General features: G+C 48.5%; 1 protein-coding gene across 3 annotated transcripts; it reads left to right on the top strand.

The window, feature by feature from the left end:
* On the top strand, window positions 1-24,770 carry PMM2 (phosphomannomutase 2). 3 transcript variants are annotated; one of them, XM_008541519.2, is made up of 8 exons: window positions 1-249; window positions 4,795-4,906; window positions 7,072-7,148; window positions 7,838-7,929; window positions 8,469-8,568; window positions 8,692-8,767; window positions 10,062-10,177; window positions 23,087-24,770. In XM_008541519.2, the coding sequence occupies exons 1-8, from the start codon at window positions 67-69 to the stop codon at window positions 23,183-23,185; spliced, it is 855 nt and encodes a 284-aa protein (XP_008539741.2). In that variant the 5' UTR covers window positions 1-66; the 3' UTR covers window positions 23,186-24,770. The 3 variants fall into 3 exon arrangements, with proteins under 3 accessions (XP_008539741.2, XP_070422917.1, XP_070422918.1); XM_070566816.1 differs by having other exon boundaries at window positions 19-249; window positions 22,149-24,770; XM_070566817.1 differs by lacking the exon at window positions 23,087-24,770 and adding an exon at window positions 10,320-12,182 and having other exon boundaries at window positions 19-249.
* The last annotated feature ends 1,439 nt before the right edge of the window (window positions 24,771-26,209 follow it).

The following is a 26,209-nucleotide window of genomic DNA, read 5'->3' as shown; positions in this document are numbered from 1 at the left end:
GTAACGGCGCGTTGCATTCTGGGGTGTGTGGTCCAGAGAGACTAGCTGACACTCTTCCCGGGTATTATGAGAGCGGATGCTCCTCCTTCCGGCGTGCCTTGCGGACGGGGGCTGAACCCGGAAGTTCCGGGTCGAGTTCCGGGTGCCAACGAGTCGTGCCAGGTGTGCGAGAAAGCCAGGGACATGGCGGCGCCCGGCCCAGCGCTGTGCCTTTTCGACGTGGACGGGACCCTAACGCCCCCGCGGCAGGTAGGCGGCGCCCGGCGGGCTGGCGGCAGCCGGTGCAGAGCCCACTGCTGCTCTCAGGCGAGGCCCACGGCCGCCCGGGGTGGGCGTCGAGGGGCTGCCGAGGACCGCCTCCCTGCCCTGGCGGGGCTGGACTCTCTTCTGGGTGTCCGGGAGGGATGAGACGGAGCCCTCAGCGGCTCCTCGAGACCTCAGGGTGCTCGGAGAGATGGGACGGGGCCGAAAAACTCTTGAGAGCAAGAGGCTCGTGTTGGGTTGGGAAGTGCCGCTCTGGACCCTCACCGCAAGCTTGGGTCAACTCTGGGCTGTGCCTTGTAGCCTGAGATGGAAAACACAGGTTTCCAAGTCAGACAGACCCAGTAGAGGCTCAGCTTTACCTTTTGACAGCTGTGTGACCTTGAGCAAGTCACTTAACTCCAGAGCCTCAGCATCTGCAGCTTTAAGTGGGGACATTACGTGTTCCATACGGTGTTTGCAAAGATCGAATGTAGTCGAATGAGTTCATGAAAGTATCTTGCATACAGTAGGCTGTGTTCAGTGATATTAAATAAATGTCATCCGCCGCCACCACCCCCCTTCTCCGGTCCCCGCAGTGGACTAGGGTGACAGAGAAGACCTAGGTTGTTACAGGCTGCCTGCCGACCTTCCTCGGACTCCTGGATCGTGCTTCCCACTTCCAGATTTTGCTGCTAGGGGCACAGATAGGTTTCAGTTAAGATCAACGTTTGTGTTCAAGCTCGCTCTGGCCTGCCCCTTGCACAAGTTGGTCACTGAATGCCAGCCATTCGAACTTGAGACTGGGCCCAAATGCCCCCACTGTCTTCAGGTTCTATCCCCACCCCTCCTAGTTTTGGCTGGGTGGTGGCAGCAGTGGGCTCCAGAATTCCACATCCACTGTACATGACCCTGGACGTGTCACTCACCTTTCTGAGCCACAGGGTTGATGTATCTAGTGATGATACTCAACTGTAAGTTTTCCAAAGGTCCTTTCTGACTCTGAGGTTCGGTGATCAACACACACTTGGGGCTTGTTAAAAGCCCATAGCGGTCTAGAGCCGAGGTCCGCAGCCGAGGTCAGCGCTTCATTATTTGTAAAGAGCCAGATGGCAAATACGTTTGTCTTTGCTGACCGGGCGGTCTGTAGTAACTAGTGCAACTTTAATGCAAAAGTAGCCGGAGACCACATGTAGACGCAGCGGGGCTGTGTTCCAGTAAAATTTAATTTTATTTATTTATTACCAAAACAAACGGCTGCTCGTATTGGCCTGTTGGCCGTGATGGTCTAGGGTGTACAGTCCAAGCCTTTTTACCTGATAGCATTGGACCCTCTCAGCCTTTCTCCCTCTTTCGTCCCTGGTAGGATGGTTGTTATTACCGTTTGAACATAAGGCAACTGAGACTCAGTGAAAGCATGATCTTATTGATTTCACACAGCAGATCTGGTGCAAGTCTCTTGGGCCTCCGGGCATTGTTATTTGCTAAGTTTGCCATTTTCTGCCACTTTTCTAAGGTGGGAGCTGTTCTGGTTGCTGAGTATGCCATTCAGGAAAGTGCTTCTGATTCCCAGAAGGAATCCGGGTATATAAGCATCAAGTATGAACTAGTAAAGAAACCAGGCAACCCATTAAACCCCATTATTCCCTTAAAACACTTGAAACAGTATTCTTTGCACTGAACATAAATAATTTTTACGCTAAAAAATCTGTAGTTAAAAAGAGGATTGTTTCTGTGTGCTGGGTGCTCTAGATAAAAAATGAAAATATTTTAGCAACAGATCTATTCATTATACAAGCTTTCCCTTCCTCAAAACATGCATTCTCCAACATTGATAAGCACAGTACAATCCAGAAGCGGGAGAGTAAGTTCTCTTTCCTTGCAGCTGCTGAAACAGGATGTGACCTAAACAGGTAAAATCTAATTAAAATCTTCGCACATTTCACTGGGTTAGTAGAATTTTGTTGTGCTGAGTACTTTCCTAAGAAACGCCATTCCATCTAAAAGCAATTGAGACTTTGAACAAAAGCCTGCAAAAAGAAGAGGGGCTTCCAGGTGACTGATTTCCCAACTTTTTATCATGAAATATTTCAGACATACAGAATCACTGGAAAAACAGTACGGCCATATCCCCACCACTTAAATTCAGCAATGATTGGTGTTAACTTTCTCTCTCTTTTTTTTGGTCTTTGCTGTACCACTTTCTAAGCTGCAGTCATCACAGTACTTCACCCCTGAATATTTGAGCCTGCATCTCTTGAGGACAAGGACATCTATCGTAATCACAGTGTCGTCATCACACCTTAGAAAATTATCATCAATTCTCTAATTCTCTACCCTAGTCCAGGGATCAGCAAACTCTTTTCTGTAAAAGACGGGATAGTAGGGACCGGCCCCATGGCCGAGTGGTTGAGTTTGTGTGCTCCGCTTCTGCCACCCAGGGTTTCGCCAGTTCAAATCCTGGGTGCGGACATGGCACCGCTCATCAAGCCATGCTGAGCTGGCATCCCACATGCGACAACTAGGGCCCACGACTGAAAATACGTAACTATGTACTGCGGGGCTTTGGGGAGAAAAAGGAAAAAAAGCCGGATAGTAAATAGTTGAGGCTTCATAGGCCATGTGGTCTCTGTCACAACTGCGCAACTCTGTTGTTGTAGCCACAGACGCTTCATAAATGAGTGGATGCGGCTGCGCTCCAGTTGTCCTTTACGGAAACAGGCAGGAGGCTGATCCTGGTGCACGGGCCCTACAGTGCTGACTCGTCCTCTGCTTCAGTCAATTCTCCTTAACCGTCCCCAAAAAACCTGTTATATATATATATATTTTTTGGAAGGCGAATTTTTAACATTTTGTCACACTAATTTCAATCTTTGGGTCTTTCTCTGTGTTTTATTTTGTCTGGGTGATTTATAAAGAATTCCTTGTAATTATCAGCACAAGAGATATTTGGGAAATCACAACAGTTTTGCTATGTGGTTATTTTTATTTAATTTTTTTTTTTTTGAGGAAGATTAGCCCTGAGCTAACTGCTGCCAGTCCTCCTCTTTTTGCTGCAGAAGCCTGGCCCTGAGCTAACATCCATGCCCATCTTCTCTGCTTTCTATGTGGGACACCTACCACAGCATGGCATGCCAAGCAGTGCCATGTCCGCACCCAGGATCCGAACCGGCGAACCCTGGGCCGCCAAGAAGTGGAACGTGCGAACTTAACCGCTGTGCCACCGGGTCGGCCCCTATGTGGTTATTTGTAAAGCTCTCTCCTGCAGTGGGGTATAGTTCAGATGCTCTGTTGTGCTCACAAGCAACTGGGTCTTATTTCCCGTCCAAAAGTATTTGCTGCCACTTGGAAGTGACAAGTTGTGTTCTGTAACCCATTCACATTGCAGAACAGGTCTGATGGCTGCCCACAGTACCATCTAGCTCACCAGTGTGCACACGGGCTAATGTTACGCGTAGGCTTCTGTTTGAAGCTGGAGGTATTGCTTTTGTTGTTGTTGTTGTTAGTATGGGATTTTTAATGTTTTGCAATCAAAAGCGTTTGCCCTACTTCCTCCCACTTTGACGTCAGGTCTGAGTCAACCACTTGGAGGACTCTGGGTCCCATTTTCACAGTCACTGACTCGTAGAGGCCGCTCATGCAGTTCCAGATTTTGTCTACTAGGTCGAGATCCCGCTTGAAGACGTAGAAAAGATTGCACTCTCTTATAAGCCTTTCTGTCCAATTTTATTTAATTAATCACAAGTATATGTATTACTGTAAAAAAAATGTTTCTAAGAAAAAGAGAAGGTTGAACTCTAGATGTTTATTTATTGAAGTTAAGTGAGTTTTTTGGTTTTAATTTCTGGTAACTTTATTTGTAAAGTTACTCCATCTAAGTGTATAATTAAAATTGCTAAAAGTAATAAAATAAGACTTAAAAGTTCATTGTGATTTGTCTTAATACAGGGGTATCTTTTCATCTTAGTTTATAATTTCTTTTGAATTAGCACACAGTTTGGAATTTAACTGGCATAAAATTATACCTTTGAGACCCCTGTTTATAGATAGGAGCTTGCCTTTTAGGAGAGGCTGAAACATCTAGTGATCTTATTTTTGTACTTTTTTTTTGGTTTTGTATAATTATAAGAAATCAGTTCTGAACTTGCTGTTTAATCTCATTATGTTAAATCTATAAATGGAGTACAGCGTAGCATTTGAAAGGAATGTGCTAGATCTGTGTGTCTGGGCCTGGAAAGATCACCACAACTTCGTACAGAAAAAGCAAGTTACTGCACAGGACAAAGACTGAGTGTGTAAATGCATAGAAAAATACCTGGAACAGACACAACAGCTGTTCATATGTTACTGGCATGTTTTAAACTAAGTAAAATTCAGCAAGTTTTTTCCAGTAAAAGGTCAATGTCCCAAAATCACAACTAAAATATATGGACTTGTCTACAGACCTAGAAACTGAATTGGCGTGTATGAAAGCAAGGGTAGTGTCACTCTTGCAATTTTCATCTCCTGATTACTTTCTGGCTCATGACTTTTATTTTCCTTTTTGAAATGTAGAAAATTACCAAAGAAATGGATGACTTTCTACAGAAATTGAGGCAGAAGATCAAAATCGGAGTAGTAGGCGGGTCAGACTTCGAGAAAGTGCAGGAACAACTGGGAAATGATGGTAAACTATACATTGCTAATTACATTTTGGTAAAAGATTAACTCCTCCTCACCACCACCCCCCCCACCCGAGGAAGATTAGCCCTGAGCTAACGTCAACCGCCAGTCCTCCTCTTTTTGCTGAGGAAGACTGGCCCTGAGCTAACATCTGTGCCCATCTTCCTCTACTTTATATGTGGGATGCCTGCCACAGCATGGCTTGATAAGTGGTGCACAGGTCTGTGCCTGGGAACCATCGAACCGGCGAACCCTGGGCCACCAAATCGGAGTGAGCAAATTTAACCGCTCGCCACCAGGTGGGCCCCAAAGATTAACTTTTATGAGCATATTGGGACCTGTAGCCATTAAGTATCATAGATAGCCTGAGCCCTCATCTCCGTATAACAGGCTTCCTGCTTCCTTGTTTGGGGAAACATTTTTTCTGCCTTTATTTTTTCTCTGTTTTTAATCCTCTAAATAAATTTCTGGAGTTGCTGATGGAGCACGAGGCACTCAGATCCATTGGTAGATTCACCTAGAAGGGTGAGTGTCTGTGTCTTTGCCTGGCATACTTCTCGTTGTCCTCGTCTGCTGCCCTTCTAGCCTCAGCTCAGGCTCCATCTCCTGGTCATCCTCCTCGGCCCGGGGCTGAGGTGCGCTCCGGGTCTCTGTGCCTCGTCTCTGTGCCTCACACGGGTTTCCCAGAGTTCCCAGTCATGAGGCACCCTCCCCCACCTCCTGAACCCGAGTCCCTAGCACAGGACCCTGGGAAGGTGGGCTTCTTATTGGCCCCTTCGTTGGAGATTCTGACTCGACAGGTCTTCTCTAAGTCCTGGGAATTATATTTTAGCAACTCCCCTCAAGAGACTCTGACGCACAGCCTGCTAGCGTGGCGCTCTCAGATGGTTGGGAACTGTCTGCTTATGTGTTCGTCTTGAAGACTGGGACTATGGCTTATTCATCTCGCGGCCCAGGACCTCCAGGGTGCCCAGCCTATAAGAAATAGTGGGTGGAGAAACATGAATTGATCATTCTCTTCAGCACCGTTGACATTTTGGACCAAATAATTTTCTGTCGTGGGGGACTGGCCCGTGCACCGTAGGACGTTCAGCAGCATCCCTGGCCTCTACCCACCAGATGCCGGTAGCCCCACTTGCAGTGTGACAACCAAAAATGTCTCCAGACATTGCCAGGTGTCCTCTAGGGGGCAGAATCACCCCGGCTGAGAACCGCTGTTGAAGATGTAACGTCTTAAAGTCCCATCTGTGTGGACTGTCCTTAGTGGGTCAGTTACTGAAAGAGTAGTCTGTGCTGCCTGTTGAAAACTCTGTTCTGCTTACACTTAATCTTCCGTGTAGGTGCTCTGCCCAGACACGCTGTAAACAGCGTAATGGGCACAGTAGGGCCGGAAATCCTGTCACTGGTCCTGAGTCCCCTTTCTGTGTCTGCTCATGTCTTTAACCACAGGCTCCCCGAGGTTGTGTGTCAGGGTAGGACAGTGTCTGTACATTTCAGAGAGTGTGAGTCAAAATGACAGAATCGAAACATTCACAAGCTAGAGGAAAGTTGAAGACCCACCTGTATCAGAATCACGTGGGGAGCTTGTTAAGATACAGATATGGGCGCCGCCCCCCCCCCCCCCCCGTCCAACACACGGTGCCTGGAGTCTGCAGTTTGACAAGCGCCTGAAGTTTGAGCATCCGTTAAGATTTATGTGGGTGGCCTCCAAATCTGCATGAATACAAGAATCACCTAAAGAGCTTTTTTTAAAAAAAATGTGATTTTTAGTCTGGCCCCTGCAGATTCTGATTCAGAAAGCCTGAGAACAGAGCCTAGAAACCTGCATGTTTTTGTTGCTGCCCTGGCAATGCTGACTCACAGAGAGGCTTGGGAGCCGTCGGTGGTCCCTGTCTTTACAGATGGGCAGGCTGAAGGCAGAGGCGTGAAATGGCCCCTCCCAAGTCTCCGATCTCCAGCCCAGACATCAGATTTTAAACTAAGAATGAAGAGCCTTTTAAAAAAAATTTTAAGGAGCTTCTTTCCACTCTCCCGGTCTGTTAAGATGGGATAGCCTTTCATAGTCATTACTGGAGTTTAGCAGTCTTATTGGCGATAGGTGTTAATTAAGAAATAGAAACACAGGTTTCGATTCATCGCATTCTAAGTTTTCTTTTGTTTTGGTTGCAGTGGTTGAAAAATACGATTATGTGTTTCCAGAAAATGGCTTGGTAGCGTACAAGGACGGGAAACTCGTGTGTAAACAGGTAGGTTCTTGACTATCCAAACTGGTGTCTGCTTCTAGAAAAATGCTTTCTAAAAGGGTACTTGGCATTGAGTGCCTCTGGGAGGTATTTAGGGACCTGAGGAACATGGGTGGGAATGACTCTTCGCCCTGTATTTTCCATTTTGAGTGTTGAACCATGTGACTGTTACATGTTCCAGACTGTTAACTCAATTTTTATAATTGTTTTTGAGGATACTAATCTAATATTTCTGTTATGATAGCAGCGACTAAGGCAGGCTGCCTCGCTACAGCTGTTTGAAGAGGTACCATGTAGCTCTTATGAGTAGTGCGATCATTCTGTTCAGACATAAGAGAAAGCCGAAGTGCACCGAATACACTTTCTATCAGTGTCTGTAGATGTTTTCATTGAATAAAAGCTGCATCAGTAAACTCTGGGCCTCCCATGAAGCCTTTGGAAGAGAACGAATACAGAAATCCTAAGTAACGAGGCAGGAAATGGTTTTGACTAAAGCCCTTTCTGGTTTGCCTAATGTTTTCAACCAGAGAAAGAAGGGAAAGAGGGAGAAAGGCAGTGGGGCGTGTCGCCCTCCCCCCTGTGTCAGCCAAGTGACCCCTGACAGATAGTGGCCGGAGCCATGGGTTTGCCGGAAGGCCGTTTTGAAAATGCCTCCCGCTGAATCAAGTAACCCCTTCATTTTCTTTATGCAGAGTATTCAAGGTCACCTGGGTGAGGCCCTCATCCAAGATTTAATCAACTACTGTCTGAGCTACATTTCGAAAATTAAACTCCCAAAGAAGAGGTGGGTTTGCTTTTAGTAAAGAGGCTTGGCTGGAATATGAAGTAATGTCTGGGGCGTGTGTTTCCACACTCCTCAGGAAGTGATGACTGCTCTTGAGGAGCTGGTAATCACTGTCATAGCTCTTTATGAACTATAACCTTCTCTGCCCAACGGAAATATAATGTGAGCCATGCATGCAATTTTAAGTTTTCTGTAGCCACGTTTAAAAAAAAAGCAGAAGGAACAGGTGAAATTAATTTTAATAATATATTTTATTTAACCCATTATATCCAAGATAGAATCATTTCAACAGTCAATATAAAACCTTATCAATGATGATTATATTCCTTTTTCGTACTAATTCTTTGAAATCTAATCTCAGTTCAGATTAGCCACGTGTGGCTCATGGCTACCATGTGGTCCCACACAGCTCTGAGAAATGTTGATCACACCAGCCTCTGCTTTTGAGAACTGCCCAACTTTTTACCTGTTTACCCATCTATATTGTTACCCACATGAGTAACGTCTCTCTCCAACCTCTGTTGCCTTCTCCTCCCCAGGGGCACTTTCATTGAATTCCGAAACGGGATGTTAAATGTGTCCCCTATTGGGAGAAGCTGCAGCCAGGAAGAACGCATTGAGTTCCATGAACTGGATAAAGTGAGTCTTTCTGAAATACCCCGGGTTTATGAAGATAAGGTGTGCCACTTTGTGGCCAGTAGTTAAAGTGTGCTTTCTGAACTGCAGTACAATAGACAATTGCTATCTTTTTGTTTTCCTCAGAAAGAAAATATAAGACAAAAATTTGTAGCGGATCTGCAGAAAGAGTTCGCAGGAAAAGGCCTCACGTTTTCCATAGGTATTGTATATTCAAATGCGTTTCAAGCTTTGCTGTCGGTTTGCCAGGAGGTTGCTGTGGGCCAGTGAGCTGAAATTGGACTCTGCCCACTGTTCTGGGGGGGGAAGAGGATTTAACCAGCAGTCCGTCTGCAGGGCAAAACCACTCGCTTGCATAATCAGCCCCAGCAGAGGTTTGCCCAGTGAGGATATGACTTCCAGGCTGCCGGGGCTGCTTCGAAATTCCCACCCAGCAGGCTTCTTCCTGCCTGCACTTCTCCTGGTCAAAAATCAGAGTGTCTTGCTTAATGAAGAGTCAGAACTGTCCTCACACCTTTGAGCAGAAGACAAGCAGATGGTGAACTGCACAGGGGAGAGATGGGATGGGAGCCCATTGGATAAATTAGGCTGAAGGTGTTCTGGAGTCATACAGTGGTTGAACGGCGAGGGACCTTAGCAGTCCTTTGGGTTGGTTTTACAAATCAAGAAACCAAGGGCCAGAATGGAAAAGGGGCTGTCTGAGTTCACATGGCTTTTGTTTGCAATGGCAGACTGAGGCATGAACGTTTCTGCTGGCTGGTGCCGAGTTCTTCCTGCAGAGCTGACGTCTCAGGCTTGTTTTTGGTCGAATACGACTGTCAAATGCTTTAAGCACACCGACTTCTCCTGTCAGTGCTGATGAGTGATTACTCAAAGCCGTCTCATTTTACAAGCCCTGATAAATGTACGGGCTGCAGGGAAACTGGGGTTGCAAAGAATTATGTATAATAGATGAATGGGTGGATCTTTAAGTATCTTGAACTGTGAGATGAACATCTTTCTGACAAAGCTTTGAAAGGGTCTTTGTTGCCGATGAAAGCTGCCTGTAAATCACCTTCGTTGTGATTTTCATTTTGCCTGCAAGATGAGCTGGATGCAGCCCTCTTCCAGACGTTTTCCACTGAGCGTGTTAAAACCCCCGGTGAGCACAGCTGACTGAGGCTGCTGTCAGATTGTTACCAGTGTGCATCGTTTAAACGCGCTCGCCTCACGGAGCGCTCCCGTGCAAAAGCATTCCTCACTCCCGGTTGGCACTCTAGGTCTCAGTTTTAGATTTTAAATTTTTAGACTTTAGGTGAAATAATGTTGGGAAGAAAACATAACGTAGAATTCATTTCTAGAACCTCCCAAAAGTAGTGTAAGGAGTAAACGAGGGCCTTGAAAACCAGCCGTGGCTGTTGAACTGCCGGCAGGAGTGACCTGCTCCCTGGTTTCAGTGACTCAGAGCAGCCCCCTTTTCACCCCTGGCCTCTGTGCTTCCCCTCCCCGCCCGGCAGGAGGCCAGATCAGCTTCGATGTCTTTCCTGAGGGATGGGACAAGAGGTATTGCCTGCAACATGTGGAGAAGGACGGCTATAAGACCATTTATTTCTTTGGAGACAAAACTATGCCAGTAAGTATAGAAGAGGTTTTGCAGTTTCATTGCAAGTTGGGCCTGAAGGTGGGGAAGTGGACAGACGGACGTTTTTTGCCCTCACCCACCCTTTACCCATTGGCCCAGCTCAAACAGAGTGGTGGCTTCTGTTCCATGACAGGGTGTGGATAAGCCACCCTCCCCTCCGTGGACACCTGATGCCTCACTGGAGGCGAGAATCAAGCCTTTTCAGTTCATCTTTTGAATTAAATATTGCCCACCTCCAGTGCCTTCCGGAACTCCAGTCCCAGGGTGTTGTCAACTCCTCTTTCCATTTCAGAGCCCTTGCTGGTTTTATTTTATTATTCTGTATTTTCTTCCCCAGGGGAGTTCACTACAAGTGGGCACTAGGAGTTCTAAACGATAGGAGGACAGGGACTCTCACGGGTCTGAAACTCAGGAGAGGGCACCACGGACAGTTAAGAGCTAGGGGTCAGTCCCACGCGTCACACGCGGGGTATGGAGAGCTGTCCCAGGGGCTCGGAAATCCCAAGTCTGGGACTAAATCTAAATCGGGAGCTGAGAGCAGAGCCCAGTGTTCAAAGCTAGCCCCAGCAGGAGGAGTAGGTAGAAGAAATGCCCCAGAGCCGCCATCGCAGCAGAGCGAGGCTGCCCCTGCACGGAGGGGCCCCAAGGAGGTCGGGGAGGTGTCCCAAGAGGAAACTCAGGCCCAGCTGCTTCCCACCCAGCCTTGGGCTCAGCATCTCTGGGCTGTCTCCCTTGAAATTCTTCTTGCACTCTGTGCCCTCTGTGCTTCTGTCTCATGTGCTGCCCCATGGTGGTAGTTACCTTATGAGCAGGTGTCCCATTTCAGGCTTTGTGGCCATCCTGCACCCAGCAGGCACCTCATAAATGCTGCATGTATGGAGTTTTTATCCCTCTGATCTCTGATCCATTCCGAAATACTTGCTCCTCCGCTGAGGTCTATCCAGGATCGACCTGCCCTTCAGCAAGGTCTTCACATTGTAGTCTTCTGGCGTGAAAGGGACTTCTGGATAGTATAGTCTCATGTCCTCCTTTCAAAATGATAAGACTGGGACTCAGAAAGAGTAAGTGACTTGCCCAAGGTCACACAGCTAGTGACAGAGCTGGTGGCACCAGAACAAACTAGCGTGTGGAAAAGATTCTGTTCTCATTCCCAAGTTGATGTGGACCCCTTCAGGAGGCGTACCCTTCAGCCTTATTCTTGATAACAGAGAAATGGTTTCTCACCACATCCTTTTGGTGAAATGCTTTAGATGCAGAGATGTCTTGAAGGCAGGCTTTGAAAAAAGTCACCATCTGTCTTGATGTCTTTAGAAAAAATAAGCTCATGAAATGACACCCAAGATCACAGGAATGGCCAGAAGCTCCTTCGGTCCTTCCAACTTGGTGCCACTTCTTACAGGCTGAGAAGAGAGCTATTCAGACGGACCAAAACAGATTTTTCTGTAGTGATGACATTCTTGCTGTCTGTAAACAGCCATCTGAAGCCTCGATTGAGAGACTCAGAAAATGTCTTCCTTTGAGGAATTCTTGGTTTAGGAATTAGAGTTTTCTATGCTGTTTAGCCATTGCATTATCACACATCAGTTCTGTTTTTTTTTTTATCTTACCTACTTTTAAAAAATGGCTCCTATATAGTGGAGGCTTTTATCCCCCCTGATTCTTGAGTAATATTCCTTCATTGTGGAAAGTTAGAGAAAGTATGAAGTAGACAGTATCTGCCACTTGTGACCCCAGCTGCATCCTCCAGCCTTGCTCTCTGCATGGGTGTGACCTCACCTGTGGGACCCCTGCGTGTTCATTGTTTTATTTTCTGCTTTTCTTCTCCGAACATATTTTAGTGCCCTCGAGTTAGTGAACGTCCTTTGAAACAAAGTTTTAACAGCTGTGTAACACCCTGTCATTTAGGCGTCCTTTACCCGTCTCCTGGTAGAGGCACTTTTGGATTGTGGGTTTCTGGTGTTGTAACTAACACTGTTATAAACATTCTTGCATCATTCTCTGCTCTCATCTCTGATCCCTTTTGTCAGTGGTTTCCTGGAAGTGAGAGTTAACAGCCCGACCATCTAAACCTTTTAGCAGCCTATCAGTTCTTGAAACTCAGGCACAGAGCCGTCCAAACACTAGCGTTAGACTTCTTTTCATGTCCAGTGATAGGATTTTTGAAAGCTGTTTGCTTTCTTTGTATCAAGGTGAATGTTTTTGCTGGCTTCCAGGGAAATGGCACCTGAGCTAAGAGCTGTCGGTAGAAAGCCATTCCCCTGCCAGCACCACAGGCCTGGAAGCCTGCCTGACAGCCTGCCCTTGCCCGGCAGCACAGCCTCTATCTGACGGGGTCTGCTCTGACACAAGGGGCGCCCCCTGCCTGGAGCACCTCCAGAGAGCAGTGAAGAAATAGGACATCGGCTCCCCCTTTTCTAAAGCCTTATCCGCCCTGGAAGCCCCTCATCCTTCCTGTCAGCCACAACCACTGCTGTCTGTTAAAATCCAGCTCTGAGTTCAGCTTGGAGGCCCTGGGCCCAGCCTGGGGGACCTTGGTTTGCCCGGGGAAGGAGATGGCCGGGTACGGAAGGACACACCCCAACTGCTCTGCATGGCTTTGCAGGGGCTGTGCCAGCCGAAGCACCCTCAGCCTTTCTGAGTTCCCAGGCGAGCCAGAGCTGCTGCTTATTTGATGCTTTTTGTGGAAAACATCTTGGCTTTAAGGCAGTTGCAACATGAAACATCCTAACATTTCGTGAACATTAACTGCTGACGGCCTCTGACTCAGCAGCCCCGCTTTGGGTAATGGAGCTCTTGGTTCCCTCCTGCCTGTGTGGGAGGGTGCACACAGAGGGGCGCGATGAGAGACAGCCCTGCCCTTCCGCAGGCTGATTACATGAACAGCGGTCCAGCCCCACAGCCAAATGCCAGGGGGCTGCAAAAGCAGCTGATGCAGGCCGAGCTCTGGGGCGTTAACGTTAGCTGAGCGAAGCAAGGCACAGAACAGTGTAAGTGACATGCTCCATTTTTGTCTAAAGAGGGAGAAGCACTCTCTTGATGTTTGCTTGTAAATGCACAGAGGGACTCTGAAAGGATACCCAAAAAACCAATTACAGAGTTACTGTGGGGGTAGGGATGAGGACGGGAGAGACTGACCACTTCGACAGTATCCTGTTTTTAAATTTGGAACTAAGCAAATGTGCTAGCTATTGAAAAGTAAGTTTTTTAAGTATCAGATTGGGGAAAGGAAGGAACGTGAAATTTTCAAGCACTTCCTCAGTGTCAGACCGTGAGCTGGACACTGACACGTTATCCCCGGCAGTCCTTGCTGCAGCCTAGGCGGCCGGCAGCAGCGGCATCTGAGAAGGCGGGGGCCTCAGGGAGTCAGCGACTGAGCGCTGAGCGGGATCTGAAAGCTGCTGCTCCTCTTAATCTCCCACGTCACTTCCAAAATACCAAGGCTGCCCTCTCATTTCAAATTATGCAACATTTTTTCTCCACAAATGTTAAAAAGGAAACTCTGCCTTTAAAATAAGCTTAAAAGAGGTCCCTACCAGCATCATGGGAGGAGGCAGTGGGCTTTGAAACCAAGAGGACCCAAATCTGGCCCCACACTGCCCAGCATGGTGACCACACGCAAGTCTCTGTCTCTCCGTGAGCCTGGGTGTCCTGGTTAGTCCACTGGGGACACAGTTCCTCTTCTGAAGGAATGAGAATGCAGTGAGGTCTGACAAGGACGGTGGCTACCCCAGGGCCAGGCTCAGGGAAGGCAGTGGGACGAGCATCCTTCCCAGCAGGGGCCTGCCCTGCCAGCAGACTCTGCCACTTCTAAGGACATTGTGAAAAGAGTCACCTGTCCCTGAGATTGTTCTCAGAGATTGGGGGCCTGCAGGGTGGGTGGGGGGTTGCCCTTTTAAGTGCATGATCTAAGTGTTAACTAGCGAACCTCACGTTCCTGGTTAGGCTTCACACAGGAGTTGGCCAAAATCTGGACTTCCTCACCATGCCTGGCATCTCCAATGCTCTCAAGACTCCTGGGGGCTAATGAGGGCGCAGACTATGTCTTGTGGACAGGCCTGTCCTACTGCTCATGGTTCTGTGGCAGAATCTAAGCCCCAGGTCTTGTGTGGCTAGTGGCAGGCTTAGGTTAGCATGGCGCAGGGAGTCCTTTGCCCCTGAAGGGACACTGAGTGAATTACTGCTCCCCAAGGTCTAAGCCTGCTGGAGGAGGTAGGACCAGATTAAAGGTTCTCAACCCGGCTGAGGAGACCCCACTGGGTCCCCTTTGGGAGTACGGGAAGCAGGCTCCCATGGAGGGGAACACAGGCTGCAGGTGTTTGCTGGAGTCCCTGATGGTGTGCCTGCCTTCTGGACACCAGCATCCATGGCCTCATTGGTTCTGAGAACAGGATGGTAGCTGCCTGGACAAGTCCTGAGGGACGAGCATCCCGTGTTGTAACTCTTCTGTTCAGGTAGACACAGGCTTCAGGCCCCCTGGAGTGTGGCTGGCTTTCCAGAGTCCCCTGGTATGGTCACTTATGTCCACAGAAGCAGCATCTGGATGCTGTAGGGGAGGAAGACAGCTCCTCTATCCTCTCGGTCCTTCTGGCTGGTCTAAGAATGAAATTGACATGAGGCAGAATAGCAGGAGAAAATCAAACAAAGCTTTATAACATATATACATGGAAGGAACTCAGGAAAACTGAGCAACTCGCCAGAATGGCCAAAGCTGCAACCTCAAATATCATCTTCCGCTAAAAACAAAGGATGATGTTGGGGGTAGTGGTTTGGGGCTTCAGATGGAGGAGGCAATTTACATAGAGATGGAAATGAAAATTTTGTTAACAAGTGTTTTCTGGGCCATCTACAGACAATGTGACCCGAGAGACAGAACTTTGATAAAAACAGGCTTGTTGGTGCCTTTCTATCACAGCTATTTTACATTATACTATACTTATCTTATGGTGTTAGGTCCTTCCTGGAATAGGCCTTCTATCTTAAATTCTTTTAGGCAGTTAGTGGAAAGGTCAGAGTTCCTTTCAGAATCATTTGTTCTTAAAATAATCAAGCCAGGAGCCCGCCCAGTGGAGTAGTGGTTAAGTTCACATGCTCTACTTTGGTGGTCCTGGGTTCATGGGTTCAGATCCTGGGTGTGGACCTGCACACTGCTCATCAAGCCACACTGTGGTGGCATCCCTCATGCAAAAGACAGGAAGATGGGCACAGATGTTAGCTCAGGGACAATCTTCCTCAAGCAAAGAGAGGGAGTTTGGCAACAGATGTTAGCTCAGGGCCGATCTTCCTCACAAGAAAAATAAAGCCAAAGAGATGCATTTTGGGGTGGCCAGTTCTGATCCCCCATCGTCCTGCCTTTGAAATTTGAAGAAGTTTCACAGCCCAGAAGCTGAGTTGGTAGATTGTTCCATCTCGCTAAACATGTCTCTTAGTCCTGATAATAGATCAGTCCAGTTAAATTCATTTCAGGAGGCAGTGATGCAAGTGAGCTCCCAAAGCTAGGCCTACATTGTATAAGCAAGCAGTCAGCTATTTAATAAGAAGCTCTTCTATGGAACAAAAGAAAAACAAGATTAATGATTGGAGTAAATTATAAACCAGTTTCTCAGTCCAGGGGTGCAGCCTGTCAAGAAGATGTTTAAATGTCAGGGTCAAAGCATCTTTTGTAGGTATTCAGATATCTTTGTTCCTCAAAATCTGTTTGGCCACATCTGAGTCTATTTTTTTTCCCCAAATATGACATTCCAGTCAAAGCTTTGGTAACAACCAATGTTTCCAGTTGGGTCCTGTTATAAGAACAGATTCTTATTGAACTTATGCAGGTAACTATGTTGCCATGAAAATAAGAATATTCACTCACTCAGAATTTCCAAATTCTGAAGGGATCAGGTAAGGAGAAAAAGATAAATGTTTCGATTCTGCTTACAAAAGTATAATTTATCAAATTACTATAAGTTATAGTTAGCATAAGAGAAAAAGATTTCCTTAAATCTGAAAAAACAAAACGTTTGAAAAATCAGCAATATTTCAAATGAAAAGTCATAAAAATTATAATCATCCTCATCAGTTTATTCAGTCCCAAATAATCAGCTCTTGGTCTTGATCTTTTGTTAGCGGTTTCGTGAAGTCATCAGTTTCTCTGTTAGAGTTCTGTAATTTTTACCCAGTTCAGTTATATGACCTAAAATTTATCAGAAACCTGTATTCTGGAGTGTCAGAGTCCTTTCCATGAATCTCTGAAGATGAAACATATTTGCAAAAGCAGAGTAAAAAATTAACTCTGTAAATGACAAAAGACTTAAAATGGCAATTGACAAAGAAACTTGTTTATTCCTGACATATAACACTTTAATAAACTAGAATTATGACTGATAACCAGGGCAGATTGGAATTTTAGGAATGTTGTATAATTTTTAAAACACTTATATCATTACAATGGAATACTACTCAGCTGCAAAACAGAACAAAATCATTCCATTTGCAATAACATGGATGGACCTTGAGAGAATTATGTTAAGTGAAATAAGCCAGCAAGAGAAAGATAATCTGTGTATGACTCCACTCATATGAGGAATTTAAAACACTTATATCAGTAACGCTTACCAACATAATATTATAGGCCCTAATGAGACAATGCTTAGTTATCCATTTAACTATAGTGACAAAGATTTTTAGGTGAATGCAGAGAATTAAATAGCTGTAAGAAAAACCTTAGCACCTGTGACTAAAGATCTGATAAAAACAATACAGGGAATTAATTTTAATAAAACGTAAAATCCCTACCCTTCTGGTGGACTACTCAAAGGGAAAGCCTTTCATAATCTCTTTACCAAGAGCAGACTAAAAGTTCAAGAAAATTATCCTTTTAAGAGAGGGGAAAAAAACAGATTCTGATTTTGCACTAGCTTTCTTTTGATATTAAAACTCATTTACTTAATTAGATTTATTCCAGTCTTAGCCAATTTGACCATGTACAGAACTCTTCTCAGAGTTCTTTTTTACAAACCTTTTACAACTTTTTTAACCAAAACATACATCTTACTTTCCTTGTTTCCCTTATTAATTTTTAGTAGCTTTAATCATATATATTAATTTCTAACCCTTAATTTTTGGGTAAAAACTAAGCAATTATAAACAAAAAATTTTTTTTCATTAGCATTCGCTGGCTTGGCAAATTTATAAATACTTTTTATAATTTCTAGAAACATGTTACTTCATAATACAATCTTGTAATAAAACACAAGACACGTTTACTAATAGACAAAACACCTTTTAGTTTCTCTCTAATAGGAAGCCAAAAGTAGATAAACTTATATTTAGTAATTAATGTAATATTTTATCTTATTTGAAAATGATCTAGATATTCAGTGAATTTTTTACCATTTAATTTCACCCAGCAAAACTTAAAAGTTTCAAGTTACCAGAGAGATTTTGGAAGCTCTTTTAAGTATACATCATAAACTATAATTATTGCTGAAAGTTTGTGAACTCTTATCTCACATCTAAATTATTTGCTCCCAACAGTTATGTCTAGATTATCCAGGAAAACTTCATGAGACATTAGACAAAATTAGCTATCATTTTAAGCGATTTTCCTGACAGATTTGTAACAGGGAGCATATTTGTAACATGAGCATATTTGAAAAGTAAACCCAGGCTCTGTGTCTGCATCATATCCAATGCTGATAACTCTAAGGACATGCCTATTTTAATCAAACTAAGAAACTTAAGCTCTTGTTTACCAAAGATTATTTCATATCATGTTAACAAAGACCGGTTGCTTCCAGTTCCCCAAAGAACTGAATTGCAGTCTGAGTGTCGAAAGAGGTTGACCCATCCTTCCAGAAGCGTTTTTCCAATTGCTTCTTTATATCAGGGAAATTTTTTAACTTAAAAGGTGAATCAAAAGATTTTTATGTTCTAAAACTTCAGGACAGTGTATCACACCTTTAAAAGTCTGCACAAAGCATTTAATAAAGGCCCCTTTTTCTAAGTGCACAATTTAACCCTAGACCAATTGACGCTGGTGGGGGGCTTGTATTACTTTTTTCATTAGCACCTGATAACAGCCTCTAGTTTTATCCCATGGGATGAGGGCTCAGGCAGCCTGTTGACTTCCCTTTAGTGTGTTTAATTAGCATTGTCTGAAGGGCAAGTTTATATGCTGTCTTACAGTCAGGCAGGGGAAATGTTCCCCAGTGAGACACAACGTCTGTCCCCACGATACAACCTGTAATACAGTCAGGCAGAAAGATGCAGTCATTTCACATAAAGCCCATAAATATGTCAATTTTCCTACAGAGTTTTATCTGAATGAATCAACTCTTAGACCTCTAATCATAGCTTCCTTTAGGACTTTATCAGTTGGTCTTAGTCTTGGTCTTAGAATGCTGGATGGGGAAGCATTCTCACCAGACATTTTGAAAACAGACTCAGGCAAGCTTGATATAACCTCTTTCTCTAAAATTATTCAAACATTCCAACCTTTGTAATTTTATCAACACTTATACTTTGACATTTTCTCAATTTAATTGTAACCTGAGTCAGGGTCTTAAGGCCAGTCGTTTTTTGGGTTTTTTTGGTATTTCTTTTTTAATTTGGCCTTTTCATCGGTACCAATAAAACAATTATGAGAGCTCCAAAAAAATTTTTTTTAACTTAAAAGTTTTGCCAATTTAAATGATCCATTATCTGGTCACATTGACAAGTAGGATCTTAATAGCGACTCATACCAATAAGCCTTTTGCAGCTTTACCATGGACATGAGGGGCGTCCCCAAAAGAGAGTGTGAAAGAAGCAGCCCTCACAAGATCTGGAAAGTTCTCTCCCAAAAATAGTCTATGAAAGCAAAGGCCTGCATTGCACAGGCAGTACAAGCAATGACGGTTGAGATGACAAAGGCCCCTTATGAAAGCAGCTGGGACCCTTATGACAAACTCCCCTGAGAGCTGACACAGCTGGACAGCTGGACAAAGAGAGTGTGTCTCAGAACCCCAGTCTATCCAGCTGGCTACCAAGATGCACACCAGGATGTGCATCCGGACGACAGAGACCTAAAGGTCACAAAGCCAAGCTCTCAAGACATAGAACAGGACAAAAGAAGAAAACCTCGTCTTATATGCACATTAACAGCTTAGTTAAGCTTTGGGTCTCTTGGAGCCAAACTAGTACTGAAATGGGAGGTGCCGCAGGGTTGGGGACCGTGTGTTTGTTTTACAGAGTACCTCCTTTCGGGGACATTTTCTTGACATTGACCTATGTCATTTTCCGCATGCTGTGACCAACGTATCCTATCATGGCAGTCTCCTTGAGGTGGTGAGCACCCTAATGGCTCTGTACTGCTCGACCCAAGTCCACCAAATTTGCAGCCTTTTGCCCAGCCAGTTAAGTTTTATCCTATCCTCGTCGCCAAACTAAGGGGAGGAAGATCATTCCTCTACCCTCTTGGTCCTTCTGACTGGTCTGAGAATTAAATTGACATGAGACAGAAGAACAGCAGAAAATCAAAGTTTGATAACACGTATACATGGGAGAAACCCAAGAAAACTGAGTAACTCGCTAAAATGGTCAAAGCTGCCACCTTAAATACCATCTTCAGCTAAAGACAAAGGAGGATGTTGGGGGTAGTGGTTTGGGGCTTCAAACAGGTTGGGGGGCAATTTACATGGAGGTGGAAATGCAAATGTTTTATAAGCAAATGTTTGCTGGGAGATCTGTAGACAGTGGGGGCCCAGAAGAGATCTTTGGATAAAATCGCCCTTGCTAGATGCCTTCCTGTCCACCACCCCTAGAATTCCCTGTGGTGACAGCTCCTTCCTGGGACAGGCCTTCTGTCTTAAGTTCTTTTGGGCAGTTAGAGGCAAGGTCACAGTTTCTTTCAGTCTTTTGTTCTTAAAAATAGTCAAGGCAAAGAAACACATCTTGGGATGGCCAATTCTGATCCCCCACAACCCTCTTCACATCAGCTCAGTGACAGTGCGGGCAGGGGGCAGGGGAGGGGGGTGAGGGTTCTCCCGAGCCCCGGTGTCTGCATGGCAAGCACTCTGCCTCCTGTTGCACCCGTGGCCCTGGCCTGGTAGGGTTTCCATATTAATGGGCCTTTGCACTGAGCTCTGGCCTCTCCTGTGGGCCTAGCAGGCACACCCTAACAGGACTGTGACCCGTGTTTCATGCCTTCACCCTTCCTGCCCTGTATCTTCTCTCAGGAAGCAGGTTTGATTTTGGAGCTTGCAGGAGGCTGAGCTTGCCAGATCTGGAATCAAGAAACCTTTGGTGCATATGCAAATCCGGTGTTTGCAATGTCTGGTTCTCTGATGCCTCGTTATTCTAGAGGGTGGCCCCCTCCCTGCCTCAGTGTTTCTGCCTCTCCTGACCTCACTCCCAGTCTGATCTGAAAGCCCCGGGCAGCCCCAGGAAGGAGCCTGTGCGCTTTGAGTCACAAAGGAGGAGGCTGGAGAGAAAGGATGGTCCGAGGTTGGTGGTGTCCGTGGTGCAGACGCTCCTGCCAGCTTTGCTGCCCTCTGGAAGCAAGCAGAGCTGAGAAAGGACCCGGAGAGCCGGCCCGGCGGGGCTGGGGGAGGTCCCGCCTTCCTGGGCGTGAGTTGATTCTCCGGACTGGCTTTGTTAAGTGTCAGCAAGTTGCACAGCAGCGGAGAAGACACATCTGACGAGGGAATGCATTTTCGCAGAGCTCAGAGGGCCCCTCGGATTCCACAGACAGCTCCCCACCGCAGCCCTAGCAGGACCATGGGAGGAGAGTCACGTCCAGTTAGGCATCTGTTGGGCGCACCTCTGCCCCGACACGTGACGTCCCCTCCAGGGCAGGGCAGGCGTGGCAGCTGTAAACCCTCCCTTTGTGCCTCAGAGGTCGCCTTCTCCGGGCAATGGCCCTGTCCTTATAGCTTCCGCTTTTGCATCCTCATCCCCCATCCATTCTCCAGAAAGACCCTCTTGAAGGTAAGTCTGATTGAGGGGAGCCTGGCCTGCAGCTTCCTTCCAGTGGCTCCTAAAACCCCAACTCGGGCTGGGATTTGCGGGCCCCGAGCCCTGCTTGCTCCCTCCCCGGCTCCTCCCCAGCAGCTTCTCGGCCAGGCCCACTGAGCTGCCCTCTCAGATCGCCAGTCATGTGGCTTGTCCCCTCACTTCCTCCAGGTCTCTGCTCAGAGGCCCCTCCCTTGTCACTCTGGGTCCCTTCCCCCTGCTGTTTGCAGACAGCCTTACAGAGTTGTTTGTTTACCGTCAGCCCCGCCCCCACGGCAGCTGGGAAGGCCGCCCTTGCCTTGATTGTTTGCCACTGTGTCTCCAGCTTCTAGAACCGTGCCTGGTGGGGAGGAGGTGCCCTCCGTGGTTTGTTGGGTTCACGCAGGAGTACTGACTCCCCTCCCGAGTCGGGAGTGCCCGGGGACTGCCGGGTCCCGGATAGCTGGCCGCTTTTTGTGGAGAGTGTGATAGTTTGCTTCTCCTTTGTTCTGTTCTCTGTGGTGGATTTCACCTACCACGCCATTCCTAACAGAAAGCCGACTGGTTTTAATCATATGAATTATGAGGACTGGTTTCACGTCTACTTGCCCAGGTAGCAGCTGCTAGCCCTGAAGCTCAGGGCCCTCCGAGAGACCACAGCCCTTGACAGCAGGAGACTGTGAGGCCCCCCGCAGGCTTCTGAGTCGGCACCAGGGAGGGACATTGCCCGAAAGTGGCTCCAAGTTCATGCCTCCTAATGTGCATCCCGCACCCCGAGTCCCGTGGGCCCTGGCAGCGGTCCCTCCTGAACGCAAGGACTTCCCCTCCACCTGGGGGCTGTCTGTTGGGGGTGGGTGACTCTTACAAATGAGACAGTAGTAATTGCAGTGGCAGGTAATCCTTTCAGAGGACGTCAGATTTTCCTACAGAATCCCTAGGAGAAAAATCCATTTTCTCAGCAGTTACTTTCGTTTTCTTATAAACTAAGTGGTTTTTTCAATTTTATGAGGAAAATATAGGAAATTTCATGAGAAGACCCAGGACTTTCCTGCAGTGCTTGGGATCTTGGGACGTTCCCCCGAGAGCAGTGGGGCTGGGGCTGCCTCACAGGCTGGGGGCCCACCGTCTTGGGACCTCCCAGCAGCACGGCCGGGTCCTCCCAGGCACAGGCCCTTACAGAAGCCTTGCCCCCGGCCCCAGGAGACACACCGTGCGAAACACTGAAAACTGGGAAGCCGAAGTAGGTGCTGGTGCTGGCCCGGCAGCTGCTTCCTGGGGGCCTCACCTGGATGCCATCGCCTCAGTGGCCAGTCCCCGCGGCGCTGCGGGCGGGGTCCCCCATTGCCCCATCTTACAGGAGGGAAGTTGCGGCAGCACACCCCCAGCTGGTGGTGGAACCAGGGTCTCAACCAGGCCCCCGCCTCAGACACCAGCCACGTGGGGCAGTTTAAATCTAGATGAATCAGAATGAAACTCGGGTCATGTCAGCACTAGCCACACAGCGCATGTGGCCAGCGGCCTCTGTCAGCTCAGAGACAGACGTGTCCGTGGCCACAGGTCAAGGGCAGTGCTGCCGTAGACTGCCTGCCCCACCACACTCTCCTGTGACTTGGAGAAGTTTGGGCACAGTTCAAACAAATTGATGGCAGAGCGAATGCTGTCACCTGCTGTGCTTGCTTGCTTTGTATCATAAGCCTCAGATCTTCACAAGAACATCGTGATTTCTTTCAAAGGCGTAATTACATGTTCCAAGCTAAATTGCAGGTCAAGAGAAGGTGATAAACCCTTTCTTAGTGCTGACTGTGCTCGTCTTTCCTCTCCTGGAAGCTAAGAAAAAGGGGGCTGAGAAATCCTCCCGCCCAGTCAACTCGCGAGTCCTCCTTTCTCCAGCAGCCTCGGCTCAGGGCAGAGACGAGGTGGCCCTACGTCTGCTTCGTGTCTTTGCAGGGTGGGAATGACCATGAGATCTTCACAGACCCGAGGACTGTGGGCTACACGGTGACAGCGCCCGAGGACACGCGCAGGATCTGTGAGGAGCTCTTCTGACGGTCCCTTCCCGGGGCAGCGGGGGAGGCCCGGCCAACAAGCCTGACAGGGTCATTCGGTGGCCAAAGCCAGGACCACCCTCTCCCCCCCGCATCCCGCTGCCCCCGGCCCACCCCAGGCTCTCGGCGTTCAGTCCAGTCCTCACACCGGGCTGAACAGCCATGTTGTCACTCGCCACTCTGCAGGGAATCACCCTCCACCCCCACTGCCAGAACAGCCCCAGGGAGCGGGCAGGACTAGTCAGGAATGGCTCCAAGGAACACCTCAGTGAAGGAACTTGTCCCCCACCCTGCATCTCACACCCCCGATACTGCAATCACAGGACACATGGTTTTCTGGGAAACTTCCCCAGCATTCTAGAATGATGCAGAAAGGACGAAGGTGCCTGGACCCTCCCTCTTCAGGGGTCTTGTGAAAAATGTAACAGGTGGTAATGTTTGGACTTCCTGCTTCAATGCGAGAGGGGATTTGGTGATGGGAAAGAACGGACGGGACTTGACAGCGATCGAGCCCCGGGACAGAAGCTCAGAAACCCCTCCTGGAAAGTGCCAGCTGGGGGGGCTTGATGGCGGCGCTGTGGTCATGGTCGTGGGGCGGGTTGAGAGCGAACTGACTGCGTGCGCTCTGTTCTCCCACCTGCTTCCTGTTTGTGACACACAGACCTCAGCGGGGCCTGTGGCTGGACTGCTGGCCAAGCGCCAGCCGACCCCAAGGAGCTCATGCCTTGGCTGGCCTCAGAAGCAGGTAGCTCTGCATTCACCACCCTGAAAAGCCCCTGCTGGTTCTGTAACCGTGGAGATGGGGAAACAGCCAACAGCCGTCTCAAGCACTGGCACACAGCCCTCCCCGGATGCCGGCTCTGCGCCCAGGCCCCGAGACACGAGGTTCGGTATGACACTTCACCAAAAGACCCTTCCCCATCTGGGGCTGGACGGGGCTCCCCGAGGCCGCCTTCGCCTCTGGTTTCTCAGGGATCGTGTAAGAGCCCAGATGATTAACAGAATGGGAGCTGCTCCGTTTCTCTGCGGCTCTTTAATAACTGAGCGTGCCCACCCAGGCCTGGACCTGAGGGCTGGGGGCGGCTGTGGTTGGGCCGGCCACCCGCAAGTTCCTTGTGAAACTGGAAGGCAGCTCCAGGCCCTTGTCGAGAACATGCTGGAAGAGCTTTCCAAGGAAACGTCACTTTTCAGCATCTGGAAATGTCAGGACCCACAGACCCTCCATAGACCAGTGCTGGGGCCGGCTTCCATCCACAGCGTGGCCTCTGCTGGGGGCCAGCTGGCCTGACCCCTGGCCCAGGGAGCCTGTGCTCTGTACCCTCGCCCCCGCCCCCAACCTCCCCGGGCACTTTGGTCACAGAGGAACCTGGCTCCCTCCAAACCTGGCCCTGGGCTGGTCTGAGCTGGGGGCCAGGTTGGGTGCAGTCCGCCCCTCGCCCGCCCATTCACCACACACAGGATCGCCATTTCTCCCTGGTCCCTAGGACACGCCATCCGGTGGCTTCTTTCCTTGTTGAATTTTGCAAATGGTACTGTAATCTTTCAAAGTGAAAAGTATCAAATTAAAGTGATTTTATTGTTTCCTACTCTTCGTTCTGAGTACTTTTTCCTCCTTGTTAAATGAGAGGTGAAGTGAAAGATTAGCTATGATATCGTCTTGCGTTCTGGAAGGAAGTCCCAGCCCTTCTGATCTGCGAGCCACTCTCTGAGGCTCTGGGGTTTCTGTCCGGTTAGGGTGCCGCCCTTCCTGGCTGGCACAGACCCTGCCTCTTCGCTTTTCTGCCCACTGGGCAAGGATCCCCGATTCCCCAGAAGTCTCCATATTGTGCAGAAGCGTCTCACTCCAGCTGGGCCTCATCTTTATACCAGGAGATAGAGGGCTGCCCCGGGCGGTGCCCTGAGGCTGGCAGGCCGGGCCTTCTGCTGATTCCCACAGTGGCTGCTGCTCTCTCCGTTCCATTCCGTTCCATCCCTCTGCATCCTCAGAGTGGCCTCAACCTGCTCTCCCCTCCAGACCACTTTGGACTTCCCCCCACCCCACCTTCCCCTGCTTCTGTCATCTTAGCACCTCATCCCATCCCAGTCCCACCTTCCCCAGTCGTTGATTCCACCTGTCTCTAGCCATTCCATACCCACCTCCCTCCCCAACCAGGACCTCCCCAGGCTCAAGTAGTAACAGCTAAAAGACGAGTGACTGGCGGCAGCTGGAGTTGGCAGGTAAGAGCAGGGCTGCCAGGATTTAGATCCCCATTCTGCTGCTGGCCAGCTGTGTGGCAGGCCGAGCTCCTCCAGCACGTTATGTAACTTAGATGAGGGAATTCTGGCAAAGCACTTGGAACCAAGTGTGTGAGCCACTGCTGACTCAGGTGAGCCCCTGGGAGCCCCATCGCCGTGCTTTCCAGATGAGCAGGAGGGCAGTCCTGCGCCCAGCCTCCTGGAGGTCACCGGATGAAGACACGACCACAAAAGACTGAGACACAGCAGCTAAGTGTTGTGTAAGAGGGACGCCCAGATTGCCGCAGGCCAGCCTGGGGCTGTTAAGAAAGCCAAGTGAGCCCCCCGAACCCAGCACTGCAGAAGCTGCCCAGGTATTTGGCCCTGGACTCAAGGTCACCCAGGGCTTCAGAAGCCTCAGGGGAAAGGCCCATGTGGATGGCACGTGGGTGGAGGGGACAGGGGACACGGGGCGGCAGCTGGAGGGAGAGGCCCCCAGGGAGGGGAGCCGGGGAGGCTCAGCTTCTGCGTGACACTTTGCAAAGTCTCTCCAGCCTGCGGGTGGGGAGTGACCGGAGGAGGGGCCGGGGAGGAGCGAGTTGGGCAGAGGTTGCAGCAGTAGTCGGAGTCGGGTGGGCGGGCGGGTGGGCCCGGGCGGCCTTGAATCACTTCCTCTCCAAGACCTGCTTCCTGTTCCTCCTCCTCCGACAGCTCCTTGATCTTGGCCCGGGCAGGCCACCTGGGCCAGGCAGGGCCTCCAGGCTCCCTTCCACCTCGGCCCCGCCCTCCGCAGCACCCAGAGGCACGTTGG

This window comes from Equus przewalskii, chromosome 12 (assembly GCF_037783145.1).
Source record: "Equus przewalskii isolate Varuska chromosome 12, EquPr2, whole genome shotgun sequence".
NCBI classification, from domain to species: domain Eukaryota; kingdom Metazoa; phylum Chordata; class Mammalia; order Perissodactyla; family Equidae; genus Equus; species Equus przewalskii.
This window is presented reverse-complemented; position numbering and strand designations above follow the sequence as displayed.

Coding starts and splice junctions, on each gene's coding strand:
- PMM2 (XM_070566816.1), top strand. CDS start 67: ATGAGAGCGGATGCTCCTCCTTCCGGCGTGCCTTGCGGACGGGGGCTG. Junction 7,149..7,837: donor GGAAACTCGTGTGTAAACAG/GTAGGTTCTTGA, acceptor TTCTTTATGCAG/AGTATTCAAGGTCACCTGGG. Junction 8,569..8,691: donor AGTTCCATGAACTGGATAAA/GTGAGTCTTTCT, acceptor TGTTTTCCTCAG/AAAGAAAATATAAGACAAAA.